General features: G+C 37.8%; 1 protein-coding gene across 5 annotated transcripts in view; it reads left to right on the top strand.

The window, feature by feature from the left end:
• The window catches only part of DISP1 (dispatched RND transporter family member 1), an 86,540-nt gene that overhangs the window by 53,875 nt on the left and 18,654 nt on the right, over positions 1-14,011 (top strand). For 4 of the 5 annotated variants that reach the window (XM_085054725.1, XM_085054726.1, XM_085054727.1 and 1 more), the window contains exon 2: positions 326-862. In XM_085054725.1, the coding sequence (XP_084910851.1) occupies positions 326-862 (537 nt within the window). Of the gene's footprint in view, positions 1-325; positions 863-13,137; positions 13,258-14,011 lie in introns of those variants that run through there. The other variant, XM_085054729.1, reaches the window with a different exon arrangement.

Genomic DNA, 14,011 nt, shown 5'->3' with positions numbered 1-14,011 from the left:
CTATAACTTAGTCTTGTGCACAATGATCTTGTTTTGTGCATCTCAGCCACTACTTGTTAGCAGACAGACACTGTCAAATCTTTATTCATTTGACTTATACTTTGGTTTAATCACTGAGAATTTACATAACTTCACTCTTCACATTTTGCTGAACAAATTTAAGTACTTTAAAACATTCCTGGCAGTGTGCGTGTGACTCCTTTCTGTTCCCCTGTGTGTGAAAGGTGAAGCTCAGAGTGGAGCTCTACTCACTTTAATCTAAACTTATTTTTGAATGTCTGGGAACAGTGCAGCTCTGTAAGCTTTGCTTTGTTTGTTTCTGTAGGAACATCACGTGTCCACTGAGAACTTGGAGCATGGCAATGAGCAACGTCAGTGACTCTGTGGTCCTGAGCAATGGCAGCATCTTGTCAAATGCTGCTGGCCCAGGGGTTGTTGCAGCTAATGATGGAGACATCACTGTCCAACAGCTCCCATCCAAGGAAACACCAAGAACAAAACCAAGTCCAAATGGCTGCCTGCAACTAAATGGTACAATCAAACCATCCTTTCTGCCTTTAGACAACCAAAGAACTCAGCAGATGTTGTCGCAATGCTGCCACCCTTGCCCATACCATCATTCTTTGAGTAGCCATAATAGCAAGCAAGAATGTCATTCAGTGGTTGGCAGCTCAGCACCATCTCCTATGACCTCGTGCTGCATGCAGCCACACACTGAGTACTCAGCATCTATTTGCCAAAAACACACCCCTGTCTATCAGCCTGCCTGCTGTCTTCAGCCCTCCCCATCCTTCTGCCTTCACCATCAGTGGCCTGACCATTTCCAGCATCAGCCTGTGCAGCAACACATAGCCAGGATAAGGTAAGTGGGTTGCATTATCTCTTAGCTCTCAGGATGGGTAATCTTTTCCAGAACTATTTTTTTCCTTGCAAAATTAGAAGATCTAAAAGGAAGATAAACCAGTTTTTTCCCCCAGTGATTTCCCAGGTCAATCTTTGCTGCATTAACAAGTTACTGTTTCCAGAAGAAAACAAAGGCAGGAGATTAGTTTTGCTGGGCTGCATGAATGTTCCTGATGTGTATTCTTTCTTGGGGGAAAGTAAAAAGATTGGTTTTTACTTCTTCTTGGGGATTGTTTGGAGGCTTGTTAGCACTTTCACAAGACACAGTGTACACCTCTATTGTGTAAAACAAACCAATACAAAGATGACTAAGAATACGCTGAAAGAACTGGTATGTCTGCATAGTCCAATCAAAACACACATTTTCTTAAAAAGATGCATTGAAAAATGCTTTCAGCAATTCTGTTCTCAAGTGTACAAGTTGTTTTCTCTTTGTCAGGTCAGCTGGTTCAGTGGGTTGTCCTCATGTCTCTTCAGTGTAGGTTATCTGCTAAACTTCCAAGTTGTGCTTGGATTGAGAAGTTCTGGATTGTTCCAGGTTTTAGTCCTTTCTGTTCTCCACTTCATTTGAACCTGCCTCTTTGTTAGCTTTGGAATTCCAGTAACAGTAATCCCATCTTCAAGGAGCAACAAACACAAGAAAAATCTTCTACAGCCTCCTGGTCCTGGGCAAAATCTGTCAATCCAAGAGGCAGTTTCTAAAAACCAAATTCCCCATTGAAGGAAGACACTTAAAAACTTTTAAGCAAGGTTATGTTTTTTCTGAGTTGCAACTGGGCCAAAAGGGGTGGATTTTCATTGGAGCATTAAAAACTACCCTTCTCCCTGTTCTCCAACATCTCCATCCTTGTTCCAGAACTTGGAGCTACAAGTATTTCTCAGTCAGTTATAATGATTTTGTCTTGATGGAATATATGAACTAATTTTAAAATCCTAAAAATATCAGAGGGGGAAAAATATGTAATGTGGAAAAACTCAAAGTGAATAAAGCTTTTTTCCCCTAAGGTAAAAGCAGATGAAAATAGGGATGATCATACAAAAGTGCAAACCATCTTTCTCCTGCCAGTTATTCCACTTACAAATGGAAAAAGTCTTCATTGTCAGAACTGCTTACAATCAGAGATGTTTTTTCCACCCCATACTTGTTTAAATGTCAAGCAAAGATGTATAATTTTGTATGCAAAGGTATGCAGGAAGTTGAACTATTGTAGGATCAGTCACACTTTTCAGACTGTCAGAATGGTTTCACTGACTTCACTGTTTTTCTCCCTGTGCAGCAGGGCTGTTAAACTTCATCTGTATTCCATAGTCTTGAGGAAAGGAACAAATGCCATCCATAGTCTGGGTTTCTGGTTTTAGTCTAGAAATAAAAAGAGTGAAAATTACCTCTGGCTATGGTAAAATAATGTTTTCTGTCACACTTTACAAATACAAAAATTGTTTGAACTACTCTGGTTGGGCATTTGAACCAAGATGCTGGCTTTTCATCTTGTACTTTCTTGCCATGGCATACACTTCTACAAAAATGCATAGAAATTATAAATAATGGTTTATGATAAATGGTTTGTCTTACTGTTAGCAGTCAAAATGAACATGCAATCTGATCTTTAAAGCACCTCTACTTATTCAAGCTCTATGTGTTAGCAAATGCTGGACATCCCTATGAAATGATTACTGGACTCTTCCATGCCTTTTCACTCCTTAAACTGCCCATGGCTGCATTAATGGACAGTGCATACTTCTGACTACCACTTAGCATGGAACCAAAGGCTCCTTTTCTCTCTCCATACTCGACAAGGTATGTCTAAATACAGTAGTCTCGCATTGCATTGTGAAGTTACCACACAGAGAGGCTGCTGTCAATGAAGGCATGTTGGGAGATGGTGAAAACCAGGAGCAACTGGATGCAGCATTGCAGGTGGATGGATATGCACTCAGGAAGAAGCAGTCTGCCTCATTTGTACTTAGTTGGCAGTACTAAAAAGGATTGGTGATTAATGTGTATTCATTTTTTACATGCTCGGGTAACTTCCTGTAAACAGAAGAGTAACACTTAGGTGTGTGATATTTTAATGTGATCTTTGTTCCACACTCTAATTTTATTGCAGTTTGAGCTTATAATCTGCACAGCAGCTTCTTCTCCAGGTATTTTATTACAAGGTTCATTGGAAATCATCCAGCTTTATAAAATGTGCATGTTTTAACAGGGCTATTTCAAATGCAGGTTCTCATACAATACATTAATTAAATTCAGTATGTAGTCAAACTACATTAAATTTTGCTTCTATTTAAAAAAAATACATTCAAATATTGTTATAATTTTAAGAAGGGGAAAAAGATGTGATTAGATAGAGGAGGGTAAAGACTTTGCAAACTGTATCACTGATGCTTTCAGCTCTGGGCAGGTAACCAATTGTTTCAGCACAACAGGTTTTGTCAGGTTTTGAGGCCCAAGGCTTAACATTTGTCAGTGACCTAATATTAAAGGAATGTGGCTCTGGTATATCATTGCAGATTGGAGTGTGTAAAGACAGATTGAAATAATGCCACACTTGTCCTATCCTCTTAAAGCTGGCTGGCTGGATGTGGAATTTCGTAGTGATTCAGCTTTGAAGTTTAACAAAATTACATGGAAACGTCATCTATCCACCGTATCTTGAGAGTCTGGACAACTGTTAATTGTTTTAGGTTGAGGAAAACGTCATGTAGCGTAAAAGAAAATATTTTAGTGGTTGGTCTTTTGCAGCATGATTATGGTAAAAATACTATTGTAAAAGTAGGTAAAATAGTTCAACTATTGGTCGTAATGATTCTGATGATTTTTAGATATTTTTCTGAAGTTGGAAGATCTTGAGTAAAGTTTCTTGTGTTACTGTGTGCACGTATTTAAAAAGTAGTTCATGCAGCCATGTTCATATGTTCAGTGGTGATGGTATCTTGAGCACACAAACACTCCCTGGGACATTCTAGCCATCTTTCCATATCAGAATGCAGTTGTGTAGGGGTTTCTAACCATTTCTAAATTCACCTGTGTGGAACATGGCATGTTTAATTCTCTTCAGTACTGTCATTTTTCCCCGTGCTCTGTCCCTCTGAAGGACTCACGCTGAAGTAACCCTTTTTGTTGGGAGACACTTAGGTATCTCAAGAAACTGGGGGCTCAGAGCCACTGGAAGATGGGTGGCTATTGCCCCTTCTTTGCTGCCAGCTGCTTCTGTAGTCATCAGCAGCCTTTACCAGGGTAGAGTAGAAATAGGGAAAACCAACCAAGTAAGGCTGTGAAAGAAGCATGAAGATTGATCCATTATGACTGGAAGCAACAAGTTAGGAGTCACAGGGAAAAGTAAAACTGTGCAGCCTATCAGTGTGTTTAGTGGGATGAAAGGAGGAGAAAATAAATAATGAAATAAATAATAGTTGCATAGTTCTCTAGGAGAACTAAACACTACAATAGAAAAAAAAGTTAAGCCAGAGAACTCTTACAATCTTTCCTGGTATATTTCAAAACCTATTCATCATATAGGAACGTATGCATGTAAATGGGAGTGGAAGAGGAAGGATGTGCAGAGATCATTCAGGAAGTTGTCTCAGAATTGTGAAAGGCATGGAATAACAGTGGCGTTGTCTCCAATACCAAATTGGATTGCTTCCCTCACACTTGTAAGGGAAGTTTTTAATGGGAAAACACCAGTTAAAAACGACCTGTATGCTTGTTAATCTTGATGCCGACTGCTGGAAACTCTCTTTGGTGATAAAATTTAGAAAACTTTGGTCTGTGGACTTGAAGAAAAAAAGGTAGTGCAGAAGAGGTGAGGGAGCTGTGAAAGAACTGCTAGTGCTGCTGCTAAGGAAAATGCTCCAGACTGTTAGAGTCTGTAGTGCTTGCACTTTTGCAGTATCAAACAATAATTTAAAACAAGCACTTTTGGCTTGGGGTGAACCTGCTTTATGTCACCTACTGTTATTTACATTTTAAGACCATAATGTTAATGCTTTTGCTAAAGCAAACAAGTAAAGAAGACTCTTCTGAAAAGCCTGTCTGAGTTATCTGTGGTAAAACAGACAGGCTGAAAGGATATGTGGGATGATCTCTCCACAATCATGCAGTTATCTCAAGCTGGAATGGAAAAATAAAATCTGTTTAAAGCCTCACAGAATTGTTACTTTGGCTACAATTTAAGACTTCGGGATATATGTAAATTGTTCCTCATCCCCCATCAGCCCAGTTTGGATGTTTTAGCTTCCAAGCTTAGTTAGTTTAAATATCTGGATTCAAAGTTTTTGCTTGCTAGACCAATTTATATTCTAAAGAAGGCAAAAAACAGTCAGGAAACTGGTAAAGAGTCCAGACTTATTGTACATCTTCCTTTCAGTTAGATTTAAAACTTCTTTTGATGTGTTTTGGCGTTGCAGATTTATGTGGTGGTTCTGGGATTCTGGGTTCTGCTGTGTCTCAGAGTTCTGTGCCACACACTGTTTAAACAATACTGCAGATATACTTGAATACTTACACTTTATTTAATACTTTAAAAAGAAGCTCTATAAAAATGAAAAAGCTGTGAAGTGATGATAGAACAATACAGCTACCTCTTTCCCATTTTATATTTTTCTTTCTAGTTACTTGGCATAAAGATTAGAACCAGAAAAAAATAAAAATCTCCTGCTTTTTCAAAAAGCAAGGGAATGTTTGCCAAATACCAATCTTAATAACAAGACTTTGTTATGAAACAGTTCCCTGCTTGATTCCAGGAAAAGGATAATTGTTATCTAGTACATTCTGCGTGGCTTACAGAGCTGATTATGTGTATACATGTGTATAAAATATTTTCAAATATTTCAACAACATGAACTGTTCACAAAAATTCCTACAATGGACTTCTTTCAACAGGCTATCCTATTTTGATAGTTGTTAGCTTCTGCTTCGTTTGATGCATTAAAAGAGATTTTTGTTTTCACTTTTTATATGATTGTGTGCTAATGTCTTTTGAACAAAATACATATACATATAATGACTTAAAAATTAATAAAGGAGCCTTTCTGCTTTCCCCTAGGAAGATTAAAAATAGGAATCTTTAAGAAGAAGTCTTTAGGTCGGATTTCTGGAGGTGGAACTTCTGAAATGTTTTATCAACATTTAGCCACTAAAAGGCAAAAGTTGTTACCATCATTTCATTTGGTGTTCAGGTTGTTGCAAATTTCTTGGTTTCTGCCGTAGATCAGGAGTTCTGAAACAGTACTAATTCTAGCTCTAACTTTGGCTCTATTCTCATTTAAGCCATTTATTCTATGCCAAAATAGAAGTCCTCCTCTTCCTTTTATGAAGCATTAACAACCCAATGACTTGTTTGGGGGTTTTGATGTAGTTCAGAAAACGGGAGGGAAGGGAATGTGAAGCCATCTCATGCATCCATCTGAGTCCAAATGTGGAATTCTCTGTTGTGCATGTGTGGAGAAAAAAGATTTCTCTGCGACCAAATGAACTGGTTGTTTTTCTTTCTCTGAAATAATTTTTCAAGTCAGTCTAATTTGAGCTATGCTTCCTCATTTTCACATATTTTTATTTTAGTAGTGTATTATCTCATAGTGTGATAACTTTAAGAGTTTTTTTCTGGTTTTATTAATTCATTTACTCTTCCCATGATAAATAATGTGCATTGTTGGCTGTGCAAACAACTTGCTGCATTTTCTAGAGCTGAGAGCAAAGGGCTGACACACAGAGACCAGAATACAAACAAGAATGCCATTTATAATTCAGTGGCTGACCAAATTAAAAATAACATGGCTAGGAAAGTATGAAGTGCACTTAAAACCCCACTGTCATTCTGGGTTTTCCAAGGGATTTTTGCAGCCTTTTAATTGTACTAATTAAACATTAGTGTTTGTCTAGACTTCAGGTTGTTTGGCATGAAGCATTTTTGCCATAGGATTGAAAGGTTCCTGCTTTGGTCTGACTGCAGTGAGCACCAGCCTGGCTGTATTTTGCCCTGCAGGTTCTGCTCCTTAGAGAGTTCAGGTTCCATGTGTGCTTGAAGATGAATTTCCTGTGCCCTGTATCCCTCACCTTTCCCTGAACAACAGAAGAGCTCACACATAACTGGCAATCTGCTGTGCCTTTGAACTGCTGTCTTCAGAAGATGTAAAGCTGATAATGTGAGGGAAACCATAAAAAACATGGCTCCTTTCTTTTGTACTAAATTGACTGGAAAACCAGCATCAGCTGTGCTCATTCATGGAAAGGACTAATTGGTGTGGGGTTTGAGATGACTTTTAAAACTGAGCATTTATGTACACTTAGTTAGAAAAAAACACAACATCCAAAATGTTGTCATTTTGTTGGAATGTTTTGACAATATATGTAGTATAGTTGTTTTCATGTACTTTAATTTAATAGGTGGTTGCAGTAAGGTTCAAATGTGAATAAAGATAACACCAGACAACAAAGAACAACAATCTGAACTCTGCATGGCCAATGACCTGATTTTCAGCACTCTTAAAGAAATGGGCAATGAAAGATTTGGATATTTCTACTCAAAAGTTTTGAGTCTTCCTTATGATGGAGGAAATGGGAGAACGATGAGCATCGCCTTTAGAAAGCTCTTCATGAGTTACCATAATTGTCTCTAACTCCTTCTAAAATCAATTGTCATCCTCTCTGATATTTCAATGTTGTCTTCATCTCCTAGTGAATAATAATTGATGTGCATGCTTTTAATTAGTCAGTGGTGCTTGAAAAGCAAAACAAAACAAAAACCCAAACACAGTGCATGACAGAAATACAGAGGGTGCCTGAGCAATTTAGCGTTGATTGTGCTACACTAAAATTGCAGTGAGATTCTACTGAATAAAGAAATCTCTTAAAGCAGGTAAGGGAAGTTACCCTTACCAATACCTGATGATATTTCAGAGAGCCTAGCCCCACTATTTGCAAATTAGGGTGTGTTTTGATTCGTTTCTACTCAAATCATAAGTAGATTAATGTACTGGACTAGAAAGCTTACTTGCATCACTTCTCCCATATTTTCTGGCATGTTAATGGGATACCTTGCCTCAAAATTCTTGTGTTACATTTGGAGTTTGTAGGATGTTTTGTTTGCTCTGTCAAAAGGATAAATTTTGGAAACTTTTTGCTGAACAGCTTTGATTACATTAAATCTGTTTTATAGTCTGTTCAGTCTTGCAGTGCTTTCTTGGGGTTTTAGCTCCCATACTGGAAACCTTCAGTGTTCAGTAAATATTTACTCTTTTTGTTTGCTCCTTACTGAGCATACAAAACAAATTTCATGTCAGGAGATACTGAAGATAATGTTGCATTATATATGTACGTGTTTTCATTAGCACCAGCAAAAGCTAAAGAGCCTTCTTTGTGTAATTAAATATTAAATCCTTTAAAATATATTAATTGTGTTGAATATGCATTTGTTTTATATCACTTAAAAGTTATGATATTCTAAGTGACTAAATTTGCAGACATTGGAACAGCAGTTCAATCCCAAAATATGTGTTTGAAGTGAAATACTTGACTAAATTTAGTACAAAGATCTTAAGTAGCAGTATTTTCATTTGCTGCAAGAGATTAAATATGCAGAAAGTGAAAAACTATTGTTTGTCCCCATAGTGGGGTAAATAATTTGGAGAAATTGTAAGTGCTTTTAGTCTATCTTCGGAAGAGCTCTCTGGTCAAAGGAGGTTTTCTTAGAGCAAAACTGAACCCCCTGGTGAATTACAATCACAGATTCTTACATCTGCACAGGAAGGACAACTGAAACATGTACCAGTTGAGGTGTGATTTATGATCATCCAAGTCTCCCTACTCCAGAGCCAAACTTCCATGTGCCTAATGTCAGTCATTAATGCCTATTAGAACGTGCCTTTCAGCCTGTGTGGAGAGATACCATGATAAAAATAGGCACTCCTGGAAATCTTTTTCATTTTCCTTGGTATCATGGGATGGGGTTTTTCTTCTGTGTATGTTGTGATTTCTTGGGTCATGTTAATTTCCTGTCTGTCAGAGAAATACAAGACGTGGCCATGACCTTGCGTTGCTCCATTCAACTGGGAAGTGTAATAAAAACAGCTTTGAAATAAAATATTTCTAAGGAAGGGACTTTTTGCCAGTAAAAATGCTGAAAACTACTCTAGTCATAATTTAAATCCCAGAACATATCTATTAATTTCACTGTAATTACCAAGAAAAGAGAAAAGACTAATGGTTTTAGACTTGTGAAGGATCTTGAAATAATATTAGTCTGCTCCAAATTAGCTGTTGGCTTGTTTTCAAATAATGATTCATGGTGGTATTTTACTAAGCTTTTTTTTTTTTTTTAATTGTCTTAAATAGTTCAGAACTTTTGTTTAATTTGCCAGGCAGTGCTCTATGTGGTCTTGCCTTCAGTGCTTCAAAAGTTAAAGGAATACATACAGCCTCAATTAACCTTTTGAAGAAGTACATACTTTAAAGTGTGTATAAACTTTGCCATGTAAAGCTGGGAGAAACCACCTTAAATATGTTTGATGGCAATTTTTTTACTGACAGTTTTGGAGCAGTGAGTAAAAGTGGCTACACTCATTGGAGGAAAGTTTGGGGAAAGAATACAAGAAAAGTGTTTGGAAGACTACAAGAAAAGTGCCTGTATGACTTGGCTCCTTCATATACTGTCAGATTTTCCTACAGAGAAGATGATTTAATTCCTTTTCAAGACAAGTGAACCAAGTAGATGCTATAAAGGAAAAAAGCCAGCTTTCCTAGTGGTTGGTAATATTTAGTCAGTTGTTGAAGATGAAAGAGGACAGACATTAGAAGTCAGGATTGCAAAAATGCGTTCCTAAGGAGCCTTGAACTGAAGAATTGGGTGAGTAAATCCTGGGCTTTTATATGGATATCATCCATATGGGGCAGTAAGGAAAAGGGTGGAGGGGGGAAGCCAACAATCCCCCCAGCCTTGGAGATGATTATATTTGGATCATTTCCATTTCAAATCACCTGTATGTCTTAAATTTATAGAAGCTTAAATTTTGGCATATGAGTTATACAGGGATAGAAAGAATAGACTCTATCAGCTGGAAGAGACCTGCAAGGATCACCTAACCCATCTGCCTGACCCATTCAGGGCTGACCCAGTTAAAGCATCTTGGGAAGGGCATTGTCCACATGCCTCTTGAACATTGACAGGACTGGGACATTGACCACCTCCCTGGGGAGTCTTGACCAGTGTTGACCACCTTCCAGGTAACAAAATGTCCAGTCTAAACCTCCCTGGCTCAGATTTGAACCATTCCCACACATCTCATCACTGGATCCAAGGGAGAAGAGTTCACCTCTCCACTTCCCCTCCTCAAGAAGCTATAGTGAGCAATGAGGTGGCTCAGCTTCTTCTTCTCCAAACTAGCCAAGCCCAAAGTTCTCAACTGCTCTTCTAGGACATTCCTCCCAGTGCTGTTATTAAATTTCCAAATGAAAATGCACATATATAGGATGTGCAAATACACACATATAGGATTGCATTGACTTTTCCCCCATCTCTGGTGCCTTCATGGAAACATATTTCCTTGTTGTACTCTGGCATGAGCCAGAAGTTTGTCCATGGGAGATGTCAAAACTACCTGTTACTTTTGCAGAATAGGTCAATAAAGTTTAATATTGATTTCATAGCAGAAAGGAAGTTAAATGCAGGCTTAGTTAAGTATCTAGGGTTTGCCCCACTCTATAGGGTTTTACCCAGTAGGCATGGTGTAGGTCAGTAAAGCTTACCCTTTTATGGTAAATTTAAATCAGACAGAGCAAGAATCACTCAGTGATTTTATAGTTTTAAACATCTTCCTTACGACTGCTTTCCTTACAGAAAGGCAATGTTATTTTCTCATATTTGCTGTGAAAATAGAGCAGATGCTCAGCTGGAATTGAAGAGGTAGGTAAGAACACAGGAAAGGCAGACAAGAACATTTATAAAGCTTCATGTCTCAACTATAAAAATATGAATTGACATCTGTAATACAGTTGCCAAATAGTGTATTGATTTTTGGTCTGCAGAGTTGCATTTTGCTTAAATTTATGCAAAAGAATAGTCATGTGTACAACATTAAGCAAAGCTGCAACATCGACATTTCACACATTTTAATGGGGTGAAATAGCAATTAGTTTCAGATAATTTCAACCTGATAATCTTAAGATTAAAACAAAATCTTTTGGATTATTCCATGATATTTTATGTGGGGAAAAAATGCATGAAAATTAGTTGCATTCTTCTTGCTTATAATAAAACCTTAAAAATGCAACGTATCAGAAAACTGAATTCTCTATCTCCTTTACAACATCATTTTGCTGTGGGTTGTCCTATTCCTTAGAGATATAAACAAGTAAAGCTAAATGCAGACAAATAAAATGAACACTGCATGTTTTTAAAACATCGAGATAGAGATCATGATTAGAATAATGGAAAAATTGTGATTGTTAAATTCATAAAGCACATAGGTGTTATATCTGATATAACAGCAAAAGCTATTATAGCTTAATATTTAAGAGCAATTCAGATGGTTGTCTTGGGTCAATGACATTCTGAAAACATGAGGATTTTCTTTCTCTGCAGGGATTTAGTTTGTATTGTATGTTCTGATGGAGAATGTACAATATGATGCATATCTCATTCTATCCTTCAGGGATTTAGCTTATCCAGGAGTCTGATAATGACAAAAAGCTATGTTTTATCACTTCTGGTAACCAGATCTACCAACAAAGGGAATAGTTTCCCTCTGGCAAAGTAAAGCATTGAGGTTAAACACCTCATAATCCTTGGACAGGAGAGTCTTTATATTTTTTTTAGTTGTTTTTTTCAGTAAATACAGTTATTTATTGCAACTTACCATTTTTTACTCCAGCGAATCTTTAAGTGCAAAGCAAAGTGCAAAATGAATCTGTTGTCCTGTGCAGGGCCAGGAGTTGGACTTCAGTGATCCTAATGCATTCCTTCCAACTCAGGATATTCCATGATTCTATATTATGTAAGTCCTTTATGATAAATATCAGTAAGGTATACATTTATGTTCAGTTTTTTGTGCAGCTCAGCACCAAAATGAAGGAGACCAGCCACCTGGCCAGCTTTCCCTGGATGGTTCTTTGGAAAATTAGGGTTTTCCTAATCTGTAGTTTCTGTCAGTGACCATTTCCATGTTACCCTTGTGCCTGAGTTTGAGCCCTGAAATTATGGTTGGCTGACACTATTCAAGTGTCGTTGAGCATGGATCTCAGCAGGATTTGCTAAGGGATGACATTTATCCAGCAGTCAGTACTTCTTTTCTGAAAATGGTTCCTGCAATTAAATAGGAAAAATGCTTCAAAGGCTTTGCACCTTGCAAAGGTGTACTTCTTTTTGAGATGCTTCTAGTGCAGTCAGCTGGGGGTTCCTAATAAACTGCTTCAGGGCAGGCAGTGGTGTGAAGAAGAGCAGTGCTTCCCAATTAGTGCTGGTTCCAGCTGGGAGGTGGTCCCAGTGCTGGCTCAGCTGCAGCAAAGCACCAGAATCAGCTGGATGTCACTGCTGGGAGAGCAGCTTCTGCTTCCCTTAGCTCCTGTCTCCCAGGAATGAAGCAGAGGAGAAGCACCCACCCTGACAGTTTCAGATTTATCCAATGCTGTTTGTTGTTTCCTTACACCTCAGAATAATGCACAACAATCCCAGGCAGTGTGTTTGTGCTGCCCTGTGTCAGGGTGATAGGCATTAATTTCAGCTTAAAGTCTAACTGGCTTGTTGTTCCTCCAAGGAAAAGAGGAAGAGCCCTTCTATATCTGAGTTCTACTAGTCTCTACATCTGCACACTGTGAAATAGAAATTAATTGCAGCTAAGTGACATGAAATAAGTCAGAAATAAAATGTTTAGCCAGGGAAATATCCAAAATTGTAATAGGCATTTTAGGAAGGTATTGTTTGGATAAGTTAGTACAAAGATATGATTTGGAATGTGTTGATGTTTTTTAACTGACTCAGAAAAACCCCCAACCAACATTACTGTCAGTGTAAGCAGGAATGTTCCTATTTAAAATAATATTAATTCTCTTTCAGCCTTTTAGGTAATAGCTGCTTTTTAAATACTTTTTTGAAATGAGTGTTGCTTCACAACAGCTAAAAAACTCTTCAAAGTATGCTTCAAAACACAGCCTGTTTTCCTGATTTTCTATTTCATGGCTACATTCTGCAGGGTTACTTGTACCCACTAAGGGAGCAGCAAACATTGACTCCTTGTGGTGTGAGGCCAAGAGGTTGCTTAAATCGATACTTTCTCGCAAGCGAGGTTTGTAAAGAAAGCATGGAAAAGAATGTCTTGGAATATCCAGATACTTTTATTGTCCTCTGACATGTTCAGGTTTGTATTTCCCTGAAAGGCATTAGATTAATGAAACACACTGCATATGCAGTAAACCATAGTGTTATTACCAAGTGTTCAATTAATTTGCAACAGTCCCATGCTGAGGAACATGTTTGTGAAACATTGTTTTGTGCTGTGTAATGTCCAGGTGACATGAAGGTTATAAACTGGATTTAATAATACATAGGATTTCCAAAATATTGTTTTCCATTGTGATTCTTGAAATTAGGACCAAACTCCCCTTTCTGATATACCCTATTAACTTCCATGGGAAAACTCATTCCGTGCTGTAATCAAAAGGAGACTCTGGCTTCACTGGGAACCTGAAGTTGGGATGTTGCCATGTGGTGCAGCATGTTCCCCTCCAGGAAGCTCAAGCACTGGTCATGGTCAAATTGAAAAATTTGTAAAGCAATCATATTTTTTATACTTGTGAACTGCCCCTATTCATGTAGGTTTGTACACAAAGGAGCAAATGTTTTGTGTTACCTCACTGCTCAAAATATCAATAGAAGCACTGACGTTAAGTGCTTATTTAGGCTGGAAAGGTGAATAATTAGAGCTGTACTATTGCAGTCCAGACCTGATCAATCCTCCTGATACTCTGTTATTTTCTAGAGTAAACTTGCTGATGTTACAGCAGTCCTTTTAAAAGACACCTCCTCCTTTTCACCATGTTACACAGAAGGACACTGGTCATCCAAAATACATTTCATATTGAGAAACATCTGGGGGTTTCAACCAATCTATT

This window comes from Lichenostomus cassidix, chromosome 3 (genome assembly GCF_008360975.1).
Source record: "Lichenostomus cassidix isolate B80296 chromosome 3, HeHo_3.0, whole genome shotgun sequence".
Classification (NCBI taxonomy): Eukaryota; Metazoa; Chordata; class Aves; order Passeriformes; family Meliphagidae; genus Lichenostomus; species Lichenostomus cassidix.
This window is presented reverse-complemented; position numbering and strand designations above follow the sequence as displayed.